The 25,580-nt window shown below is 36.7% G+C and overlaps 1 protein-coding gene across 6 annotated transcripts; it reads right to left on the reverse strand.

Moving 5' to 3' along the window:
* Positions 1-5,988: 5,988 nt before the first annotated feature.
* LOC142986676 (uncharacterized) lies at positions 5,989-22,410 on the reverse strand. 6 transcript variants are annotated; one of them, XM_076135252.1, is made up of 23 exons: positions 22,265-22,410; positions 22,060-22,174; positions 18,647-18,764; positions 18,388-18,542; positions 18,153-18,299; positions 16,737-16,817; positions 14,935-15,011; positions 14,459-14,609; positions 14,171-14,353; positions 13,301-14,078; positions 11,246-11,584; positions 10,796-11,152; positions 10,532-10,658; positions 10,319-10,424; positions 10,100-10,180; positions 9,688-9,894; positions 9,187-9,420; positions 8,676-8,822; positions 8,042-8,343; positions 7,878-7,947; positions 7,344-7,533; positions 6,986-7,157; positions 5,989-6,798 (listed from the first exon to the last, which is right to left on the reverse strand). In XM_076135252.1, exons 2-23 carry the CDS (start codon positions 22,120-22,122, stop codon positions 6,744-6,746), a joined length of 4,140 nt encoding a protein of 1,379 aa, XP_075991367.1. In that variant the 5' UTR covers positions 22,123-22,174; positions 22,265-22,410; the 3' UTR covers positions 5,989-6,743. The 6 variants fall into 6 exon arrangements, with proteins under 6 accessions (XP_075991367.1, XP_075991361.1, XP_075991364.1 ...); XM_076135246.1 differs by having other exon boundaries at positions 14,171-14,356; XM_076135249.1 differs by having other exon boundaries at positions 11,246-11,446; positions 14,171-14,356; positions 18,153-18,301; positions 18,387-18,542.
* Positions 22,411-25,580: the final 3,170 nt, after the last annotated feature.

Consider the following 25,580-nt stretch of genomic DNA (forward strand, 5'->3'; position numbering starts at 1 on the left):
TATTTGGGCCAACGAATTGTATTTTATTGATCTTGTTAGCTACGAGTACAATCAATAAAAAACCGAGCAGCATCTATCTCTGGACATACATAATCCACGTACATAAAGTTACGCCTGATGTGTTATGTCCGAGTAAAAAGTAACTAATCCAAGTAGTCAAAAATACGTAGCTACCTCACCTTCTAGAATGATGATTCCAACTTGATATCAATCTGTTACAGGGATTTTACTGACCTAGTACATACGTTTTTCACTTATATTACCTACTAATTTAGATTGTCTCAAGACAGTCCATGTTCCATTTAATCGGCTTAAGATCCACGAGTATAATCTGATATCTACGAAATCGGAGACAATCGCATTGAATCTAAGACGGAGTGGAATTCCAATACGCACGCTACGATTGTCCTATGAGAAAATGATGAATTACATCGCTCTCAAGAGAACTACTTTGTTCATTTACTATAGACAAAAATAATACGGTAGGTTATTCAACAAAAACTAACCGTCGTATACCTTCTTATTTAATTATAACTTAACTAGCTTTTACCCGCGACATCGTCCGCCGCCTGAATTTTGCCATGGGAATGCGCCATTTTCCCGGGATAAAAAGTAACCTATGTCCTTTCTCGGGTATCAATATATCTCCATACCAAATTTCATGCAATTGAATCAGTAGTTTAGGCGTGATTGAGTAACAGACAGACATACTTACTTTCGCATTTATAATATAAAATATGGTTTAATATACAAATATACATATATCAATGTAGATTATTGTGATTACGAAGAGACAGTACTTTACTCGCTACGTCTCGGTCGTGTAAACCAGTCGATTCTCTACTGCTATGCTATCGACTTCCGACGACGACGACCGACCTGTCATCGAGAAATTTTGTATGAAAATCTGATCTGGCGGGCGTCGTAAGAAATATTTTGTTAGTACATTCTAAATGTCAAAATTTCGATAGCTAGCCAGTTGTCGATAGTCAATAGTGGTAGAGAATCGAGGTACTGTTTGCTAAACGCCATGGAGAGAAGACGTCTAAGAGACGGAGGTACAATACGGCCTAGATAACATTTTTTCAGAAGAGATGTTGGACAAAAATCTGCAAGCACGTTCCTTAAAAGCCCGAGGTTGGTGTTCATGGTCTCTGTCCGAGATGTGGGTCAAGTCAAGTCAGTAACGATTTTCAAATCTTCATTTGACATGGTAAGTTCTCACTTTGACGTCTGTAACTCGATAAATTATTTTAGTGTGTTATCCGCGACTAAAGAATCATGATAGCTATCGACATAATGCCATACCATATGACCTGCTTCCAAGATGCTTTAACTTTTAAATACCAAAACCAAAAAAACTAGAGGAAACTTATGACTTGGCCCATTTAGACAAAAAAAAACAAAAATACTACTACTAGATGCCTGAAAAGCGGGGAAAAGTTGTATAAAGTTAATAGTAAAGGACGTAAGATCGCTACACCGATATCTTACAACAGGGGTTCCCAACCTTTTCTTAGTCCGGGACCACTTTTATATTATTTTGTTAGCAGGGACCACTATGTTACTATAATAAAGATCCTCATCCTGAAAATTATAAATTTTAAAGTCATTCGCGGACCACTTTTTGATTTACCACGGACCACCGTTTGGGAACCACTGTCTTACAACAATATTGTCAAACCTGGTTGTACTAGTAGCAGGCATCGGTTAAGTTTACTAGAGGAATATTGACAAGCATTTGCATGCTCTTACTTTTTTATGACACTTGAGACTGATACTTAGTCTTTGAAATTAACAGGTTTTTTTCAACCTTCTTCTTCTACATTAGTGTAAATTTTAATTATAAATATTATGTGCTATCAAAAATTTGTATCATCATAATGTGACTTCGCGACTCATTTTTATTCTCGATGCATACATTTATTTACAGTCACATAGGCATCAATAAAGTATTATTGCTTTTTACTTTCGTAGCAATAACACAATTTTACTATTGAACTCAATAACATTGATAAAACTCGCTTTTATTCGTACAATGGAATTTTATTTTATTCTTCATTCAACAAGTGAATAAAATGCTAAGTTAATGCCTTCAGTTAATATAGAACGCGTTGTTTAAAGTAACACGATGTTAGGAATGTGTCGTATTTTGTTTTAGGAATAAAGTAAGATTCCTACTGAATAAATTATATACTTAGTTTGTTTGGATAGCTCAATAGATATACGAGAAGCCGTCTGGAATTGTCTCTTTGATGCAAACGGTATTGTATATAATATATTTTAATTAATTGAAGCGCCTACTCCACTAACAAATTATTTACATGGGGAAGAAGTGGCAAAGAACAATTTGAATTTAGTTGTGAAATATCACTTGTGAAAAACGTTTTGAAACAGATTTTCTTCCGCTTTCTACAAAATATGTACATTTTAGCAACATGAGATGCATGTAAATATTTTCTTAACCTTTACTTCTAAGCCAAGAATAAATATTCTAAAAGTATAAAATTATAGTGAAACCCGCATGTTTACTCAACACACGAATACAAATAGACTTTGTTTTATTACGTGTAAGGAGATAATTATTGAGTATTTATTATACCTACCTACTATCAAACCACAAATAGAATGATAAATGCCTAGTTTTGTCAGAGACGGAATAATAAGGTAAATGTAGGCGAGGGCGAATTTAGGCGGTGGATTTCAGGTGGATTGCAATACGCGTCACACTTAACTCGGTTACCGTGCCATCGGTCGCGCTATCCGCCCCGAACCGTGTAATTCGTCCCCATAATGCATATTCCCATAATAACTCACTTTTACAGCAGCAATACTGGCAATCACCAATTTTCAACACTATCGTGCTAAGCGTAATTTTGAAATAGTGATGGATAATGGTAAAAAGCACTGATATTTAGTAATAACTTACAGACAGTTTCATTACTAAGTGTATCGCGGTAAAAAAACAAATTTTAAAGCAAATATGTTTAAAAACAAATGTTATAGTCAGTTTCTAACGTTATATAACTGCTGTGTGGGAGCACCTTAAGTAAGTAGTAACTTTTTGCAAAAAGTTTTAAGGCGTCTTAAACGTCTTGCATCGCAGCTCTAATTAAGTAATTCATTGAATAAAAAACTATGGAATAAGTAGGGTTGTACCAATTTAATCTTTAAAAAAATACATTATTAAAAGACCGGTACAATAACAACATCGCAAGTGTTTCATGATCAAATACTCTTATATTTCTATTCCATCTCCTCGGTGAAATTTCATAGACATTATCATAAAGTTTCCACTGAACGCTTTACGTGCCTAGCGAAATTCCGCGGCACCCTGTTACCAGCAGGAATTTGTTCCGGGAGGGAAGAAAATCTCGTTGTATGCTCAAATCGAAAGACTGAGCGGATAGTAAGTACTCGATAGCACGAGTAAGTAGTACAGAAACTTGAAACCTTCTATAACACTAATGTAGACGCAAAAATATATTATGTTCTCTTGAGTGCTCAGTCAAACTTGTCTTAAGGCAACTAAATGACAAATTCGTTATCATAATATTAATAAATTATTTTCACACCAATTTTGAGATCAAAATTTCTTTTTTACAAGCCATTACTGAATTTCTTTTTAAATCGTGTTTTATATGTTTAATTTTGTTTTTTTTTTCTTTTAAATGTATCCACTACCTAAACCTTTTAAACGCAACTGCGATATAATAATAAATGTACTTAGCCGATAGCCACAAAGACGATATGAAGTATATAAACAGAAAGACACTCTTCGGTCTGCTTTTTTTAAATATTATGGCTAATATAGAATTTTAATTTAAGTAATTAAGTTAGGCGAGTAAGCTATAATATACAATAGGCATAGTTACGATATACTGAGTCCGCAGACATTAATAGAATCTAAATATCATCATAGTGGCGGCATTCAAGGTCCGTCCGGTCATGTGAATTCGGCAAAAAAAAAAAAAAAAAAAATTCGTGCGTTCCGGCAAATTTTTGAATTTGGTGGGTGTTAAATCGTCGCCGATATGTAATTTATGCTCGAAAATCGATGATTTGTTGCATATTTTAATAGAATGCAGTTTATATAATAATATTAGAGCACAGTTGCAATTGCAGCATTTTTTTTGTCATAACGGTAGTATAAATGTTATTTTAAGTGATCCATTTTCTGAAAAGGCTATTAAAATTTTTAAGTTTTTTAGTTATGTTTTTCTGTAAATATGCTAAATTAAAATTTGTTCAATTTATTTTTCTCTTTTTAATTTATGTTTTTTGAAAATTTTAATTGCCTTCAGTTAGAAAATTAGTTATTTTTTTAAGGTTTTGCTGTACACTTTGTTGTAATTTGAGTTTCCCTATGAGGCCGACATAGCCTTTTGTTGGCTAAAGGCCTTGACAATAAATTTGATTAAAAAAAATATATCATCATACACTAAAGACAAGACTTAACTGTAGCGACATCTGTTGTCGAATAGCTATAAACTACTTCCGAACAGAGTCCTTTTTAATTATTTTACGATTGAATTAACCGCTTTTTGTCAGTTAATTAATTTTAAATTACTTTTATATAAGAGAACTTTCTTTAAAGATTAGATTTAAACCAAAAATATAGTGTTTTCTGTAACTTATATTTTACGTCGTCTTAACTCCATCTATCAGGGAGTAGCATTTACAATAAAAGCGCGGAAAAATTTAAAACTTATAAAATATATATTATCTGTATCCGTCTAAAATTATGAGGATATTTTAAATTCGACTGTGTCTTCGATCGAATCAATCGAAGTTTTCTCTCATTATATAATAAAACTAGCTGACCCGCGCAACTTCGCTTGCGTCACATAAGAGAGAATGGGTCATAATTTTCCCCGTTTTTGTAACATTTTTTACTGGTACTCTCTATTGGTCGTAGCTTGATGATATATAACCTATAGCCTTCCTCGATAAACGGGCTATCTAACATTGAAATAATTTTTCAAATCGGACCCTTAATTTTTAGCTTTATAATAGTATAGATTATTTGTGCGATCCACAAATAATTGTTTTGTGTCTGGTTTTATAATATTAGTAGGATCTGTCTACCAAATTTCATCAAAGTTTTTCAATAGTTCTTGTGTGAAGGTAGTTTGGAAGAAACAATCATGAGGAATGACATGTCCGACAGTTGTTTAACACAGCTCGTTAAAGAATGTTGCATTGAAGATAATAAAAACTTTGTATGATACGTTTGTGGGGTTTTCTCTAAAACTACTGAATTATTTCACGATTTTATTTACTAATACAAAGCTTAATTATTCCTTAACAACAAAATATGCTTTTTTCACGAAAATTATTTATATCTCTTAATATAAAGAAGTCGCGCTAAGGCATATCCGCCATTAAAACAGTTGCCATGACAACGGATTTTTGTTATTTCAATGTCATTATAATGTTGATTATTCGCGACTTCTTGACTTCACTTGAATTTTCCCGGGAAATGCGTCATTTTCACGGGGTAAAAAGTAGCCTATGTCCTTTCTCGGGTATCAAAATATCTCCATAGCAAATTTCAAGAAAATTGGTTCAGTAGTTTAGGCGTGATTGAGTAGCAGACAGACAGACAGACAGACAGACAGACAGACAGACAGACAGACAGACAGAGTTACTTTCGAATTTATAATATTAGTATGGATTTTCAGCTAGGTAATTGATTGGGCGACTTATTATACTCGTGGGATTGCTGCACAGTTGAACTACAACCACCTTTTAGTAGATTATAACTTACTCGCTGGACCAGTCTTTTGTGAAGTTTCCACAGAAAATCAGACCACCTCACTTTATGTTATTTATATTTGACTCATTCAGTTATTAGTATAAGTTATTATTAGCGAGAGTGAATAATCATGTAGTAGTGTATGTTTGCTTTGAAGAGTAAATCGGCTGCTTGTCGGGAGTAGTAAAAAATAAAAAGGGACAATATATTCTATAAATAAAACACCAATCTATTGATAATTACATCATTTAATCCCAAAACATCTACATGTACCTAGTAATCACCAACAATCGGTACGCTTATTTATTATGTATCATATAGTATATATTGATTACTTCACAAATGAATCAAACTACACAGTCATAATTAAAATGGAGACAGTACGAAAACACTAAATCCAACATGGTTATATTTCATAGAGATTATAATGTCAATAATAAAATTCATTACACATGGTCAATACATTCAATACATCGTAGAGAAAACAATTCATCGTTTGATTTGAATTTCATTAAAGAGATCCTCAAAAAGCAGTGTCTGGCTATTTATTAAACGTCGCTACAGAATTACGAGAATCTAAATAAGTCATCAGTGCCGTCTAGTACTTCATAATAGCGATAAACACAGACTGTAATTAGTATTGTAAACATCTATGGTATAATTTAAATATTCAATTACCTGATATACTGGCTTACCTACTGTGACGATTACTATCCTAACAATTTACTTTTTAAGATTGATTATATTAGTTAATTGTCAAATACAATCTATTTATTTAAAACATTCCGAGAAACGTAGAGGGCACTATTTATTTAACAGTTAAAATCGAACATTAATTATTATATCGGCTATTTGATAACATCAATTGTAGACCATTGAGAACTATGACTTCTATTTGCGAACTGTGAATATAATAAGAGTATGGTAATATATCTATTAAGCCAAGCTACAATTACAAGCCGAATAAAGTGGCTTCATAAAACATCTATTCCTCGTCTTTAGTCACGGTACCGTTCTCTTGTGGCTGTGGTTTATTCGTCCTGAAACAAGCCAAACAATTTTATTATTAATTATTGTATAATAATAATCCTTCAAACAGGCATTCAATTAACAGTCTTTACAATCAAACAACTATTTATTTCAATTATAAAAGTTTTCAATTCGATTTATGTTTAATCCCAAAAAAAGTTATTATTCGTGAGCTAGATTAGCAAAATTTGTTAATACCTGGTCGGGTTGAGGAACCTCGCAGCAGATGCATATCGTAGCGGGTCGTAGTCTTCGGAGCTCGATGCCCTTGTCCTGGCCATGTTGCGCATGTGTTCACGGAAGGCGATGCGGATCGCGCTGTTGTCCACCGTGCTGGATCGCTCGCGCTCCGCTGCCTCGCGAACACTCTCTGATAAATAATAAAAACGTAATAATTAGATTACGAGAAAACGCTTTCTAACGAATCAGACATCAAGTGTAACAAGCAAGTTAACCATAACATAACCTCAACTTGAATATAAAATTACATGTAATTTGAGAGAAAATGTAGGTGAAAAGTAAAACTGTAAGTGTAGTAATGTTAAGAACAACATACCATTCATGAATCCGTCGAGCGTGGTTGGAGGACGCGCTTGGCGGACGCAACGTCGCTTGCGTGACGGCATCCCTGATAGGTAGGCGTCGCTGTAGGGCTCGGGGGGGTCTGGCCGCTGCGATTGCTGGTCTCTTGTGAACACTGGCACCCATTCCTCACCCCAGTGCTGGACTATCATCAACGGTGGCACCTGCATTATTGAAACATTTGTACCGAACCAATCACGAGTTGTGCAACACTATCACGCAAGCCATACACAAACTAGCTCATCCAAAACATTTCACGGTTTTTAAACTCCGCGTACATAAGTGGCACATTAGCGTTACTCGAACCGACCGTTCACACTACTTCGCGTTACGTAATTTCGGCGTCAATTCTAATTACTTATTCTTTAAGTTTAAATACATTAACAATTAGGTAAACGACAATGCTAATTACGTACATAAATTATGGGAATTTTGTTTTTATTGTTTATCATGTGAATGGTTTTTATTTAGTTAGAGATATTTTTGAAGTTTTAAATTTGATACTTACAAAACGTATGTTATCATCCCTGTTGCCGTTGTGTGTTGGAGTCGATGGCTCGCTCTTTTCCTTGTTAATCCTGTTTGTTAAAAACAAGAGATAAAGCAATAGTGTAAGAGATGAAAACAATATAGTGTGAGTGATGTACGTAATATAACAGAGACATAACGTACCTTGTCCGACTGGGGGATGAGAGGGGCGAATGACTTGACGTAACAGTGTGCATGGGCGTGGCGGGCGCGGATACGGTGGAGGTCGATGCGTGTGACGTCACCGGGATGGGGTCCACCCGTGCTGGTGGTTCAGGAGCAGGTGTGGGTGCCGGAGCAGGCGCAGACTCAGGTGCCGGGGGCTCAACGACGGCGGGCGTGGCCGGCGGGCTCGTCTGCATGGGCTCCTCCCGTGACGCCGGAGCTGGCGACACTTCCATCGGAGTAGGCTCTTCGGGCTCCGTTTCTGGCGGCTGTAACAAATCCTAAACATAATTAATTCACCTGCTATTTAACTATTATTTGCATTTCTCTAACAGTTATGCTAACAAAATTATTATATTGAAGACAGTTTGTTTAAAACAAGCTGGCCTTTTTCCATGTTGATAGACTTAGTTCATGGGATATTTACTTCAGTAATAAACTATCATTGTGTTACTAATTATTTTTTGTAACATCAAAATGACTCGCTTAATCTTTAAATAGATCATTGTATTAATTATCTATACATAGAATGAGTTAATGACATATTATTGTAAATGAGTCACATCTTTTTCTATAACGGTAATGAGCATAATGTAGTCAAAAGATGGCCTACCGGTGCCACAATGACGTCCTCTCGTCGCTGTATGTACTGTGAAATGTTGCTGATGCCCAAGTTGTTGATCACGCCATTCAAAATGGCTTCGCCGAGGTTCAGCATCAGCTGGCGAGCGGAGTCTGTGAAACCCCTCAGCAGCTCATCCTGTTAAAAAAGAAATCATAATATTACAATTCATCATAAAATTCGGATATAAGGTCTTTTCTGTCTAGACAAATAAATGGACAACTAAAGTATTTAATACATTCAAAATTAAGGAAGGGCGACTGAATATCTCAATTAGATAAAAAAAAAGTGTCACAGGAAAACGACGTCATTGTATGTATCGTTAGAAAATGAGTTCTTAGTTTTAATTAATAGTATTATTTACCTATTTTAATATTAATCAACATTTTCATTATTACTGCTAACAATTTGATTAACTCAAAGCGTCATATCAGTACCACGTTTAATTTCTGTTTGTGTTAAGATAAGCGAATATCTTATCTTTGTGAGTGACTAATCTTACCATATAAAGACGGTAGACAACACGTAGGCCGTCGATGCCTTCGCCGAGGCATTCAGTGATGAGTGCGCAGAAATCGGTGAAGAGTCGCGAGAACACGGAATAGAATCTTGCTGAGAACATTTCGCCGGATGAGTCGGACATCACGCATGCAATAACGGCCGGCAGACGAGAACGAACAAGACCACGAATGGACGTGTAAATGTCGATCTCTTCGCGCACTGGCGTCTCGTTGTGCTGGAAAATAAATGTACTGTAATGTTTTATCGTAGATTTAGTGATAGTAGTTATGGTGTGTTTGCTAGTCTACATAATGTTTATGTGACTTGAAATTTACCTGTTATAATTTCAGATTTTTTTTTATTAGGAGTTACTCAGGCTAATTTCAACCTATTTTTACTTCAAGAAATAGTACTTCTGTATTTTGATAAGTATTCCCGTACGTATATTTATGGATACAAAAGTGTAACAAATATACGATATAATCTTTACGTAGATACTTACGATATTATGTATGAAATCAGCGTGTTCATTGACGAGGAAGTCGGAGGCGGCTAAGAAAGCGTTCTCTCCGTCCTCGGCGCCTGAGCGAGTGAGCAGGTTCTGTATGTAGTTGCGCAGAAGCACGCGAATGGTTGAGAACTCGTGGGGCACCAGCTGTGGTTCGCCGGGCACCTGCTGCAGCGGCTCGGCCAAGTATAAGTGACGAGCCTGCAACAATATATTATGTATTTGTAAAATATTCGGGAAAAACACACAAGATAATATTCTTATTTAAGTACGTATTATGTACTGTGTTCGAAATAAGAGGATCTTAAATAAAAAAGGTAAACTTGTATCTAAACACATTAATTCTCACGCTCACGCAAGATCGATCTGCTTTGGCTGCTATAAATAAAACTTATAAAGTACTTACAACAGCCACGAAGAAAGCATTCATCCAGGTCTCCTCAGTTGGACCGCGTTGTAGCAGACGCACCATCGTCCGGATATTATCCTGCGAACATGAGTTAGTAAGTACTCTTGTCATAACTTACTTATTAACAAAATACTTCAACAAAAATAAATTTTACGGGTCAAATAATTAATGTTTAGTTTTTAAGCATATAAAGTAGAAAAACTTAAGTAAATTTACTTCGGTGAGGTTGATGTTGCGCTCCCTCAGGGTCTCAATGTTCTGCGCGGCGATCCTCTCAGCCCTCATACGCTCCTGGGCGGCAATCTGCTGCTGGTGTTGTTCCCTATTAACATTACAAGTCAGGTATATTGAACAATTAATTTAACTATTAAAATTAAATAAAATAGATGGCAAAGCGTTAGCAAGTTGAGTGGAAAGTTCTATACGTACCGGCGCCTCTGAAGACGACGGCGAGCGTGACTACTGTCGCACTGCAGGAATCTGTCGTAGATGCAGTTGGCGAGGGACACCGCCTGAGCGCGGGTCGTGGTGGTAGCACGACGCAGGTGCAAGTGGGCTGCAAATGACAATATAAACCCTTATTATCAACAGCCTGTATAACAACCAAGTCCATTATTGCATAGAGTACTCCCTTTCTTATCGCTGCTTTCGCGTGAGCCCGCCAAATATGAATGACCAATTAGTCCTACTTACGTTGTGGGGTCTGATTTTGTGTCTGTTGTGGCGTCACTGTAATCTGCGCGCCTTGGCCGAGCTGCGCGCCTTGCGGGAGCGGGATCGTAGTGACGTTAGTGACGACGGGAGTGCCCACGCTGAGTTGCTGCTGAAACAACTGAGCTGCGTGGTGACCTTGGTGACCCTGGGCGCCCCCGTGATGCATATACTGGTGCAGCGGTGTAAACGTAACAGTATCGCCAGGGAACTGATGGATATGCGCCTGATGTGGGATATGAACTGTCATGCCTTCAGGTAGCCCTTGGCGGATCACTGACGAAACGATGTTCTGCAGTAAGTCAGCGCTCGGCGGGCCCCACGGCATCGGGACGTAGACTGTTCATGAAATAAAAACAGAAATGTTTTACTTAATATACCTAATATCGAGCTATAACAGAAAGCTAAGTAATAATGGTAGCGCATGCTTACCTCCATCTTCATTGGTGGTGATCTGGTGCGGCACGAGGAAGGGTGGTTGAGCCGTCTGTCCGGCAGGGGTGCCAGTGCCCGGGCCAGTGCCAGTGCCAGTGCCAGGGCCACTGCCTGTGCCTGTGCCCGGCCCAGTCCCAGGCCCTGTCCCAGTCCCAGTCCCAGTGCCGGCGCCGTTCGCGACGACTGTTCCCGTTCCCGCTGCATTATTATTATTGCTCGTGTATATGGTGCCGACGCCCAGAGTACCCCCATGGGGGAGCTCCTCCATACTCATCACGACTTCTACACCACCAAGACCACCAGTTTGACTCAATCCTCTAAATAAATTCTCAAAATCTACGACAAACATAATTTCATCTGTTTTAATGTTTTTAATGTCTTCGTTATGAGTTTTACTGTGTTAGAGAATTTTGTTTAATGAATGCGCTGACATTATAAAGTAACGAATGAAAGCGGGACAAGGGTTGAACACATGGATATGTAGAAATATTCATTACTTTATAAAAGATTGAGTCACTGGTTTATAACCATAGAGCAGAAACAAACGAAAGTCACCCTAAGCCTGTCATTAGTTATCTTCTAGCGCATTTAAGTAATAGGTTAGTACAAGAAAGAATTTCTATTTATTAGTTACCATTCCTAGTTATAAGTAGTAGTATACATGTTAGTAGTGTTGGTTAGTCATTACATTTATATGAAGATCTTCAGCGCTATCGCGGTACATGGCGGTGCTACGACACTCAAGCAAGTAGTTATTTAATGAATGTGTATTCGGTTTTCACTAAACAGATCGACTGACCAACGCCATCGACCGCAATGACGTCACAACGTGTATGCCTAACTCAACTCCCCTTTGTTCCTGCTCCATGCTTACATTTGTTCAAACGGGGTTCGAATCAATAGCCTTTATGTGAAAATAGTTGACGACTTCGTATATTATGTCTAGTATATTGCGTTATTTACAGTATGAAGAGGTGTCACATTTGAACAATTCCATAAACTGAATCCGAATATGCACGCGATATTTCTTGAGAATAACAGACAAAATACGAGACTATTACTACTGTGTTAGTATTTCGGGTTCCAATATTATCCTAGGTCTTGGATCCATTTAGCAGCTTAAGCCACACTTGTTGGCAGTCACCACCTAACTGCTGCAGGCCCATTCAGGAGCTCAATGAACGGCTGGCACCAGTAAAAACCTGCTTTTCACCGATTTTAGGTACTAACTATAGGATAAATATTTTACTAAATAATAATAAATTGGTATAAAGTGAAATGAAATAAGAAACCAAACGGACAAAAGAAGTGAATACAAATCATAAAAAAATGAATACACTATTTTCTGTCAGTATTTCATTGAAGATAAAAGTTATGTGCATAAGATTCAAGTGTACATAATACTCACTTGTTTGTAGTCAATTTGTCATTTGACATGCAAGTGATATTAGTTTAGTCATATTACCTGAACACGAGTCACTAAGTTTCACGCCTAAGGGAGGTAGAGATAAATTTAAGGTTAACTTTCCTGACAGATAGTAGTAGAAAACGTAAAAAACGTTACGTTCTAAGTCTGTCTGTTATGTTAAACTTTAGTATAACTGACCTTGATAATACAATCAGAACCGTAAATGACTTCGTATAGTAATGTTACTGAATAATTTTTTCACTAAATACGCATTTGTACTCATATCACAAACTAAACGAGGCCTGTACTGTGGAAAACAGACCAAATACACAATATTCTCTTAACCTTACTATTATCGGAGGGCATCGTTATAACTCTGTCTCTCAAGCCACTGACGATTGATACGGATGTTCGTTGCAACTAACGTTACTTACTAATAGAGCTGTCAAACGACGCGGGGATGCGACGAATGGCTGATCCTCTAACTTTCGTTTGCATTTTCGATTTCAGCAACTCAAAATAAAAAAATATGTAAATAAAAAGGGTACACTGTATTACTTCAACACAGTCATAAAATACTTATCGCGCCAAACTAAAAATAAAAATGTTTCGAACCCCGCTCTCTAATGTTAAAATTATCTTACCGAGAAGCACCTGCCGCCTGCTATTCTGTCCTCCCTGCCCCGCTTGACCTCCAGCTTGAGCTCCGGGTGCCGCCTGCCCCCCCGGACCAGTTTGGCCCGGTTGACCAGCTTGGCCGGTCTGGCCCTGCGGAGCCTGCTGACCTGGTTCTTGGTGATTAATCACCGTCGCATTCAACCCATTAAAAAGAGCATTATCTAAAGGGAACGCGATAGGGACCCTAGTCTCAATCTCAACTTGATAAGTAATGGGATCGGGCTGAATGCTGATGTTGACAGTCGGTTGGGCAGAGTTCCTACCAGGGAGTACGTTCTGTGTGCCCGGGGTGCTCTGCACGTTAGCGTTATCGACAGTGGGCGCTGCGGTCGGGCCGGTACCTGGCGCCGGAGTGCTCTCCGAAGCATTCTGCGCCACTGGAGCGGTTTGTGGCGTGGCTCCTCCAGCGCCGGAGCTGGCAGTACCATTGACTGGAGTAGCACCATTACCGGTACCTGTGCCAGCATTATTACCAGTTCCTGCGGCAGCGCTAGTGCCATTAACCGCACCAGTATTTCCGCTACCAGTACCAGCACCAGAACCGGCATCAGTGCCGCCAGCCGATCCCCCGCCGGCACTACCGTCCGTGGCCGGAGCAGTGCCCGTGCCCGTGCCTGTGCCCGCGCCTGCCCCGGCGCTTGTAGCCGTTGCTGTGGCGCCTCCTGCCCCCGGGGCCGCACCGCCGCCCGGTTGCGGTTGTTGAGTAGCCGGGCGACGATTAGACTGCACAACGTTGATGTGAGCCTGGCAAGAACACATGTTATTGTAACATCTATATGCGTATAAAATTATAATCATTCATGTTGGCTGGCTCATGCTGTATATGTCGGTCTTACCTGCATCGGCATCGGGTGACGTATTATAGTCGATTCAGACGTGAGACGTGGATTACGCTGGCCAACTTGAAAATTGATGTCACTGACGGCGTGATACGCATGAGCGAAGCTGTGCATTATATCGGACACCATGTCCACGGTCCGCTGGGCGCTTTGACGCTCTTCATCGGTGAACTGAGGCGGCTGCTTTGGAAATATAGTTTCAGATTAATCTCAGTGTAGGAATCGTTTATAATTTATCCAGACAAATTTAATTTCGTTCTAAAGTGAGATGTCTTAGATTCTTACCTCAGTGTTGTTGGCAGCTCTTAGCATCCTGATGTAGTTAGACCGGAAGGGAGCGAACTGTTCCTGTAGAGTCTCCAGTTCTTCAAGCAACTGGCCTAGATCTCGTGGCCGAGAGTGACGGGCACGTAGAGCTCGTATGGCCCTGTAACTCCTTTCACGTGTGCGAAAACAATTGTTAAACATTTTAACATGAATGACACCACACTTAGTATAGCACGAAATATATTTGTCAATATTAATCACAATTATATTTTAAGCGACTTTATAATATCGAAGCAAAAGTTAGAATAAATGAAAGGGTAGCAAAGGGGTGTGAACTGAAGCATAGATAGTGTTTCACTGTACAATTGCAGGTTACAACTGGGGCCGCTGGGGTTGAAATGTAATTTATGATTAATGTGAGCTTAGACAGTTGGCTTGAAGGTGAAGTGAAGAAGTTTAGCGAGTTATTTAAAGGTATAATCGATTGAACGTACCGTCGTCGTGCGTTGTGAGCGCGTGAAGCGGCGTCAGGAGGCGCCTCGTCGCCGTTCTCATCTAACACCGGTTCCGGCTGAATGTAACACAAAATTACTTAATTTTGGGTGTTTCCTTTCCATATAAAGTGTTAAGCTACATCGACCAATTGCCAGTAGAAAAATACAGTTAGAAAACTGGCAATAAATTATTTTTTTATTAATAGTTACCCATAAGTATTGAGTGTATAGTTATCTCATATTATCCAAACTCTTATTTAGTAAAACACCTTCTACTTCCCTCAGTTAGTGATATGTCAAAGTGCATAGCATCAACCAATCACCTCTTTCAGTAAATGAATAGAAGTAAAATGTAGTAATTCTTATAAAATGAGTTGCTTATAATTAGTTGCTCAGTTATAAGTATTTCGTTTTTAGGTATATGACATTATCCAAACACCCAGTTTAGTAAAACACCATAGTAAGTTAGATGAGTTGCAGTGATTTCTCTAATACCTTTTCTTTGTTAGATAAAAAAAACATCTTGTTTATGGTTAGTATTTCCCCAAACCTTGTAAATCCATTCAACATTTAGGTTTGATCTTTTTAGCGCTCGTGTAAATAAAAAATATTTTAAATCAAACAGATGGCATTCAAACCTTTTTCCTATTAATGTTAATATAATATCTAACGTATTTAATCAACGAAAATGTTACGTTAGTTGCTATGTGACCCCATAATACTGACTGACTAAGTTAAAATTAGTTTATAATTAAGTCCCTCCAAATAATATAAAATATTTGCTATAAAGATTAAAAAATGTAGGGTTTTAAAACAGCAACCTCAATAAATAGACAATCATTTTAATAACTAAAGCTATGTCATTTGCAATTTACTAAGTTTAATAAACAAAATTGTATTTACCACAAATCTTAGATAGTAACTCATATTCAACTTTTGTATTCAAGATGACCAATTTTAGCAAGCTCTTGAACGATTTATTAAAGCATTTCTGTATACATAATAAGGGGACTTAAAACCAGAAGAGCTTTTGCATGTTATTTCTGTACTGTTGGCTTACAGTTTGTTAGTCTTCCAACATTTTATAAGTGAAAACAGTCATTTGTGCATAACTAAGGAACTAGGGTACAAGTACAAATGTCGTTTATACTTGGCCTTCGAGAAAGTTCTAACGAGCGGCTCCATTAATCTATAAAATATTCAATGCAACAGCGCCTTGCATAGTAGAATAGCGGTACCATATTAGCTCAAGCGCATTAACACGAAGCATTCAAATGTTTGCCAGTAAAAGCTAAAAAGAGAACTATACTTAACAACTTTTATATTGAGTTCTTACCCCCGGTTTCTGCGGTACATTTAGGGGCAGTTTATCTATTCAATAGCGGTAAAACTCATACTAAACAAACGCTATTGAATAGATAAACTACCGCTAAACGTACTCAGAAACCGAGGGCTATTGATTTATATATTGAATATCTTTTTAGCCTGTACTGACATAGATTATCTAAGGAAAACCCATCTAATAATATGCCATGCATGTACTACTGTACTAACATTCTTATAATAACATTCACATTTCTAGAGTGGATCGCAACGCAAAAGATGTTTAATTAGTAATTAGAAGAAAAAATATGTTTGAAACTTTCGCGTTGCATGACTATAGCTCATATAAGATGGATACACATAATGCATTTCTATACATTTTTGGTACACAATATATTACTGGTCAAGTTATGAATCAGCTTGGGTTACGATCCACCCTACAACTTCCAAGTGTACGCTTAGCTCAAGGTGTACTTTACCTCCTCTTGGGTCGGTACTGCAGGTTCGTTATCCATAGGTTCTACGGGAGCTTCACTGCTAGCTGGTGTACTCCTATTTTCCTACAGTAGGCACATTGACAACATAAACAACTACTTAAAACAAAAAAAAATCTATGCGCAGTATTAGTATTAACGGTAGCAAAGATAAGTAGATCACCTCCAGACCTTATGTAGGCAGCAGTAATAATGTAATAATCTGGAATAGACGATAAACCTCCTTATATATCCAGCACCATAAAGGAATTGAGATTAGGATCAGTGCTTTTCAGAAAATGCAAAATATTGTTTACCTTCACCATACAACTATTAATTGTGCACAGGGGTGATGGGTTATTGCGTTTCAATTTTGTTGTATAATAATAATTTGCATGACACTTATTTGCACCCAAGTTAGTTTGTATGGTGAAATCTTTGTGTAATACAACTAAAAATAATTGGTTTAATCACTCAAAGTTGTCAAGTACTCTCATTTGCATATAATACATAAAGCAGGAGTAGTTTAAAGAATTTTGCTGAACTAATTGTGATTGTAATAAGAGCCTCAAAGCTATTTCTGAGAAAGCTCGATACGGAATGTAAGCAATCATATGCAAGAACATCTTAGGTTTGGAGTCCGACACAAGGTATATTTCAACAATATGGGACATCATGAACATGTTTAAATATTGTTTTTTAAACTCATAAAGGCCGGTGTTAAGAACTATTATCTACCTACTTATCTCTGTTACGGCGTAATAAGATAATACTATAAAAGCACTTTGCCAATTAACTGCAGTTTTAATTTAAATTAATAAGTATTGATTATTAGTATGTATATAGGGCGATTAAGGCAAAGTACTTTTGAAGGCATATGCAACAAAAAATCAACATGCGCTTTACTCCGTAATAGCGGGCATGCACAACACCTATATTTTCATACATATAGCAGAGAAGATAACACTATTTCGTTGTTGGTTTTACTCCAATTATACAATTCTTCAAGTCTTTAAATGATTAAATATAATCAAGAATGTTTGTAAAGACACAAAAGGAATGGTTTCATCTTTCTTTAGCTTGAAATGCAATATGATAGCTTGTTGAATAATTCTGCTTAGCATCATACAAGGTAAACACATGCCAATATAATATTTCTCTCATGTGTCATGTCAGCGACGCTTTCAACTGTACCAAGTCATGTCCACGATAACAATATGTTACGCCTGTTTTAACACGTTAACATTATTATTACTGAGATGTTTGTCATCACAATTAGAAAGAAAGTTGAGGAGAGTCATAGATGTAGATCTAAATACGATAAAATTCTCATACCAAACAGCTAGAGTTACGTGTAAACATACTCAAGTTCTATAAATAATATATTTTCAAGCATGTTACTTATGTCCGTATTTGACATACCTCGCCGTCGACGTGTGCTCGTAGTGTAGCGAGCGCTGTTTTGATGTCGGCAATCATCCTGCGGATGAACTCGAGGCGACCCGTAGTCGGTGACATCGACATCGCTTGTTGCTGCTCTAAAATGAAGTCTGGCGGTCCCGCCAGAGCCTCCCGAAGTAAAAATTTAATGACAATAGGTAGTAAAGAAACCAATTAGCATAAAAAATAAAATGGGATCTTAGAAATTCAATAATACCATCAGCCGCCTTATCTGCTGTTGCATATTGGAATTGTTGGAGGGTTCCGTGTTAGAAGTGTTGTTGGTCGATGATGGTGTAGCCCTGTCCGTCTGCCGAGACTCAGGGCTTGGTGGCGCGCGCTGAACCAGGTGCACCACTTTGCCATGGACATCTTAACAAAATAATAAAAATAGTTTAACTCAAACCAGCAAATTGAATTAAAAACATATAATATGTAATACTGCGAACACAGTGTTTTTATAAAACGAATCTTACCATATTCGGATAGTTTCTTTTCATCTTGTAATACTCTGCCGCAAAAAATAAGCCTTTGCAAATTTGGCTCTATTCCCATCTGCTCTCTAACTTTCTCTTTGAGCTGCTCCACCGTAATCTGCAACGACGATAAAAAATGAATACTCATGTAAGTGAAGACATAGTACACAGTACCTTAATGTAAATTCTGGTGAATTAAGTCGCAGGTCAATGCTATCTTATTCTGCAATACATTATTGAGTATCTTGCATTTTATCTAGAGTGAGCCCAATAGAATACGCTGCGTTATGCATTATTCAAGAATCACAGAGTAGACTTCAGGGCAGAGGTACTTTGAGTTACTATTCAGCATACAATGCATATTTCGCATAGAAACACTAAGTTCAAAAGTGCAAAGTAAGTATATCAATAGTCGACATTTTAGATGCTCTAGATCGATAGGACGGAATGGGTCGCACGAACTCTAACTACTATTTCCAGGTAGGGCACAAAGCTCAAAATAGATTAAATCAGCATAACTTATATATTCTTGCAGTCTGATGAAATTCCAACTGGCAATTCGCAAGAGGAACGGATTGTCAGACTGTTAGATATAAGTAGGTGCCAGACTCGGTATAAATAAACGTATGAGCTAAATCCGCGGGAAAAAATGTCGCAGAAACGAAATAAAACCAGTTACAACCCTTGCAGCATCAAAATAAACTTGTTTATATTGTTTACTGATAAAATTGGGTAACAGGTGAAATAGAGTCAGGTTGTCCAAAACTGGAATTTCTTGTTTCTTTTTTAACTGCTTTAAACTCCGTGTCCCATATCTTAATTGATAGAAAGCACAATGACAAAGCACAATGAAGATGGTAAATTATAATCATTACACACATATACATCAGTAAAAGAAAACCACGGTGCTAGAGTAATAGTCATCATAATAGAGATCAAAATCATAGGCAATAAATAATAACATAATTATAAACAGCTCAGCAAATAAAAACATGCACAGCAAGTAAAAAAAAAAGGAAAAATATGACATGGCATTCTATCATTCAGTGTTTAATTAAAATTCTTGGACAATATTTATCTTGTCTCCTCGTACATATATTATTGCATTAGCTTGGTACATCTTCCGTTCAAATATCCACTTTCCCAACACTACACATTTATTTTCTTTTTAGTATGCCAAATTAATTGGATTCAATCAAATTCTTTTTGTAAACCTAAGATGATAGTTTAATGTGTGAATAAGGATCATAATTTGTCTATATGCATGCAATTGAGTAATAAAGTATAGATGTCGCCAAACAACTTGTATGATTTCGTTACATCTCAGTGAACAATTTGAGGTCCACTTAGACCGAACTGCAGGGCGCGTCAGCGAGGTTATTGCGCTCCGGTCGCCTGATTGATAAATCACTCAATTGAGTGTCCTCTGCACTGTAACTACATTCTATTGTACTACAGCAATCTGTGTTCTAGTTGTTCGGCGGCACTATAAATGCATAGATTTGATGTAGTTGGAGACACCGTTAAACTACCAATTGACATATATATGCAGACATCCACTGCTAACTTAAAATCAATGAAACAAAGGCAGGTAGATGCAACACCATAGCAGATCAATGCAGGAACACAAAGCTGTGTTTACAATGTATAGATATAAAGAGATCATTCATAAAGATATCGATCGGCTTTTGTTCCAAAGATGTGATCAGGGAATCTCAAATATACAATATACAACATTAACATTATCTCTGCTTCTTATTTTAGTATGTATTGTATGTTCTTTTATAATTCTAAGTATCTGTAAAGTCTTTCCAAACTTAAGATCACCATTTGTAAAACCATGCAAGTGCAGTGTAACATTACAAGGTAGGGTAGGAAAATATAAGTGTTCAGTAATGGATAGAGTGTAAAAATGCAACAAACAAACATCAATTTCCAAGATCGCACAGCACTAATTGCTATTTTGTTGCGTTAAAAGGCTGGTTCCACTACAGTATGTGTTCTGTGTTGATTAAATCTAAAGCGGTGACAAGTGCAATATGATTGTGTCCAAACGGCACATGTATGTGCGTTCATGATTGATTTACTGCATAGCAATAAGTGCAACTTGTATACATGTCCAGTCGTCAAAAACCAACAATTGTTGCCAATATGTACTTGTTAGAATCAAGATTTTTATGAGGGTAGAGCTGGTATGCTAACTGAGGTACTCCATACTGAGTTCAAGTCCTCATCAAGTCTCAAGGCATCACATTAATTTCAAGATAATTCACAGTAGTCAATACTGATGAAACAATTTGAAATTGTGTATGATGCTCCAACAAGTGACCACTGTTTAATTAAGTTGACACAATTTGTTTTAAACGCATGTGAATTCTTGCACTAGGTATATCAAACTTTGACATAGAGTTGGTTATTGTGTGGTTCACAAAACATTTGTGTTGCAACTCAATTTTTTCTATCATTCACTATATCAACTGTGGTTTCAGACCACAATCAACAACATAGAACCTCAATGGTCAATGTACAACTTTGGTAGCCAAACTGTCTATCACTATTTGCCGAGTCTATCTTGGTATAAGGAGCCCAACATGTAACATAACTACAGTTGCATTTTAAGTTCTTTATTAGTAAATAAGAGATAATCTAGTCAATAAATAGTTGATATTGGTGTTATGCATTTGGCCACACCTTAAATGCAATATTGCAACTGCAATTATCATAATAGCCACCATCAACAAGTAAGGGGTTGACCTGAGGTAGAGTGTTATTTGTATGGTGGAAAGTGTTTTTTTTTCTCAATTTTCCATGAAAAATCATCAATAGTTTCACATACATTTAAAATGGATTTGGTATATACCTAATTCATTCATAGTACAGATTGGATGGGATTTTAATTTCGATTTTATCATTAATCTGAGAATGCATTTAAATCACAACATAGTTCATTATAGTTCATATTTCTGTAGAGATGCTGATATATCTAACAACTTCCATAGAAAAATGTATAGCAGGATTGCACAACTAGTTTCATGAGAACAGGACATTATTATCTACAGGCAGTATGTAAGAGGAAGATAACATGAAATTCTTCATTACTCTGTGCAACAGTCAGGTATTGATTGCAAACGGCGCATCGCAACAAAGACAGCTCTTAATGACATGTGCATACAGGCGAAACTACTATTTGCCTAAGGTATTGATTGCCCAGCCTTGAAACACATCAACTATAAAACATCTATAACACCAACACAATGATTAGCATTTTGCATTAAGATACGATTTGGGATCATAAAAATTGCTTACTTCAACTATACAATACGAAATATATGTACTAGTACGCAATTTTTATCATAAATATGGTGGCTCTTACAAAATACATAATTACTAAAATTAGAGATCAAACAACTTACATCATCTTCGACTGAAAACCGGTGATTGTTCGAATCTAATGTTTTTATCGTAAAATCAATCATTTTTAACACGAAAACATGAACGCCCTTAGAAGGCAGATAATTTGACGCGTGCCTAAAACACAAAGAATAGGATTTAAGTAACTCTTTAGTGTACACTTTCACATTAAGGCTACTACGCGACCATTAAAATGCAATCACACACCTATCACAATGAATTTTTCACATAAATTTAACGCTTTAAAATATTTTTTAATCGGATCGGGATCGGAGTATGCATTTAATGCCTGGTGGTGACAGCGCGCAGCGATCAAAGAAAGTGTTGCCAGAATTGAAATAATTCGTACAGCTACGATCCGCGGTTCTGTGACAGGGGTAACTTTGACTTTCTTTAGGACGTGATTATGGCTAATCTTTGAGTATAAACGTAAGAAGCTTTTATAAATGAGGGGTGCCTACTATACGCATTTCTGCATAGTGCTTAGTTATACGAATCATCAAGCAAAGTATGTTTCATTCAATACTCGTTCATTAAAGAAGTTTAGACGTATTGTCTCACTGTGTGATCCATTCCACTTGCATGTACGGACTAGGTATCGAGTAATATTCTAGCTCATAAATTAAAAATAAAATGGTTGAAACTACTTGTAACATAGCGTAAATATTTAATCTACGAAAAAATATTGTTGACTCAATTGGTCTTTCTCACACTTCTGACATAGTACCTAATGTTTGCTCACTACTAATCATAGAATAAGTACGTCAATCTGTAATAGCCTGCCCTCCACAGTCCACTTGAAACAGATATTACAAAGGTTTCATAAATATTTGCTATCACGAGGTACCATCGCATCGTGCAGAAAATGGGATATATTTTTTATTGACAAACTAGCTGATCTGGCAAACTTTGTACCGCCTAACAGTCGATTCTGTATTTTTTAATTATTTTTTTTTCTATTTCCGCTCCGTAAGAACCATCCTCGTATAATATAGCGAGATTTGCGCATTTAGCGATATATTTTTATATTATAAAATTGTTATGAGCCCAGAGTCTGATAATGTGCTGGATGTCAAAGAAATAAAGTCGCTCTCGGATTGTGTCAAATAGGTTGATAAATTACTTGAATAGTAAGATCAAAACATCATTTCCAGAATGTTAGTCTATGCTACCTTCCCTAAAAGTTGAATTAAACCAGTCAACTTTGCTGGACGTTGTTTTCAGTGTCCAAGTGTAAAAATATCTAACAGACAGGTTCCTAAACTCTCTACTTCCTTACTCTCATAACGAAGCACGGAGGTCAATTCATTAAAATTAACATTTATAAAAAGAGAAACTATAAATGTCTACCATTTTGCTCCGACTTGGAACTAGGACTTTGAAACAAAGACATAAGTAAATAATTATGTTTTCTATTGGTAAATAGCTTAAAAAATATGCCCATAATGTAATATAGGTAATATGCAAGTTTCGTTGTACATGCAGATGTACACACGGACGGCAGACCCACAGGGTTATGAAGCTGATGGATAGAGACTTGTTTAATACAGCTAAGTACCTACTTACCTACTTGATTTCAGAAATACACAGTATCCAGTATAAACTAGAATTATATATTGTTAATGGCAAGACTCTTTGCGAAGTTGTCTGACTATAATAATCGCTTCGATTTGTTTGTTTATGAATTTACATGGAAGTGAAGCTACACCATTATGCAATAAAACATCTCCTCATGTTAGAATATCGCCTGTCTTAATGGGATTTCATTTTAGTTTTTAATAATCTAAAATATTCAAATAGTTGTCGACCCCAAATTATTACATTAGGTGGCGAAAGAGAAAGAAGACTTGCGTGCAATCTTGAACATCACTGATAGTGCTGCTATCTATGTTAACATGACTAAACCACAGAAACATAAATGAATGTGCGATTCTTAAGACACAATAACCTATTTAATTACGTGTTGGCACACTAGGTGGCGTTAGTAGTTACAACTAGTGTAGTATTTTGGTAGTAAAGTCAAGTTACTAAGGATTTATCTAAATTAAAATTTACTTGCAGGCATTATTTTAAATGACTCTGTATGATTTAAAAAGTGTGCGGCCCAGTGTAATTGGCAGTCGTTAACACGTAGTATCTCATCGAAGGGGAATCAGGAGGTTGACTCTCACATCAAATAATATTTTTTTAAATTCACAAAATAATAATCATGAGGTTCACCGGTGGACATGTAGTGTAACTATAATGCTTAAAGCAGTGGTTTCGAAATTTTTATTATTTCATTGTAGAAAAAAAAAAAAAAAAAAAAAAAAAAAAAAAAAAAAAAAAAAAGTCTAAGTGTGTACATCTGCATGTACAACGAAACTTGCATATTACCTATATTACATTATGGGCATATTTTTTAAGCTATTTACCAATAGAAAACATAATTATTTACTTATGTCTTTGTTTCAAAGTCCTAGTTCCAAGTCGGAGCAAAATGGTAGACATTTATAGTTTCTCTTTTTATAAATGTTAATTTTAATGAATTGACCTCCGTGCTTCGTTATGAGAGTAAGGAAGTAGAGAGTTTAGGAACCTGTCTGTTAGATATTTTTACACTTGGACACTGAAAACAACGTCCAGCAAAGTTGACTGGTTTAATTCAACTTTTAGGGAAGGTAGCATAGACTAACATTCTGGAAATGATGTTTTGATCTTACTATTCAAGTAATTTATCAACCTATTTGACACAATCCGAGAGCGACTTTATTTCTTTGACATCCAGCACATTATCAGACTCTGGGCTCATAACAATTTTATAATATAAAAATATATCGCTAAATGCGCAAATCTCGCTATATTATACGAGGATGGTTCTTACGGAGCGGAAATAGAAAAAAAAATAATTAAAAAATACAGAATCGACTGTTAGGCGGTACAAAGTTTGCCAGATCAGCTAGTTTGTCAATAAAAAATATATCCCATTTTCTGCACGATGCGATGGTACCTCGTGATAGCAAATATTTATGAAACCTTTGTAATATCTGTTTCAAGTGGACTGTGGAGGGCAGGCTATTACAGATTGACGTACTTATTCTATGATTAGTAGTGAGCAAACATTAGGTACTATGTCAGAAGTGTGAGAAAGACCAATTGAGTCAACAATATTTTTTCGTAGATTAAATATTTACGCTATGTTACAAGTAGTTTCAACCATTTTATTTTTAATTTATGAGCTAGAATATTACTCGATACCTAGTCCGTACATGCAAGTGGAATGGATCACACAGTGAGACAATACGTCTAAACTTCTTTAATGAACGAGTATTGAATGAAACATACTTTGCTTGATGATTCGTATAACTAAGCACTATGCAGAAATGCGTATAGTAGGCACCCCTCATTTATAAAAGCTTCTTACGTTTATACTCAAAGATTAGCCATAATCACGTCCTAAAGAAAGTCAAAGTTACCCCTGTCACAGAACCGCGGATCGTAGCTGTACGAATTATTTCAATTCTGGCAACACTTTCTTTGATCG

This window comes from Anticarsia gemmatalis, chromosome Z (assembly GCF_050436995.1).
Source record: "Anticarsia gemmatalis isolate Benzon Research Colony breed Stoneville strain chromosome Z, ilAntGemm2 primary, whole genome shotgun sequence".
NCBI lineage: Eukaryota > Metazoa > Arthropoda > Insecta > Lepidoptera > Erebidae > Anticarsia > Anticarsia gemmatalis.

Bases quoted from the DNA above. Each gene is read 5' to 3' on its own strand.
- LOC142986676 (XM_076135246.1), bottom strand. From the start codon at position 22,122: ATGATTGATTTTACGATAAAAACATTAGATTCGAACAATCACCGGTTT. The intron at 18,543-18,646 runs GTAAGATTCGTT...TATTTTGTTAAG, and splicing joins AAAGAAACTATCCGAATATG to ATGTCCATGGCAAAGTGGTG. The intron at 10,659-10,795 runs GTAAGTAGGACT...TGTCATTTGCAG, and splicing joins ACAAAATCAGACCCCACAAC to CCCACTTGCACCTGCGTCGT.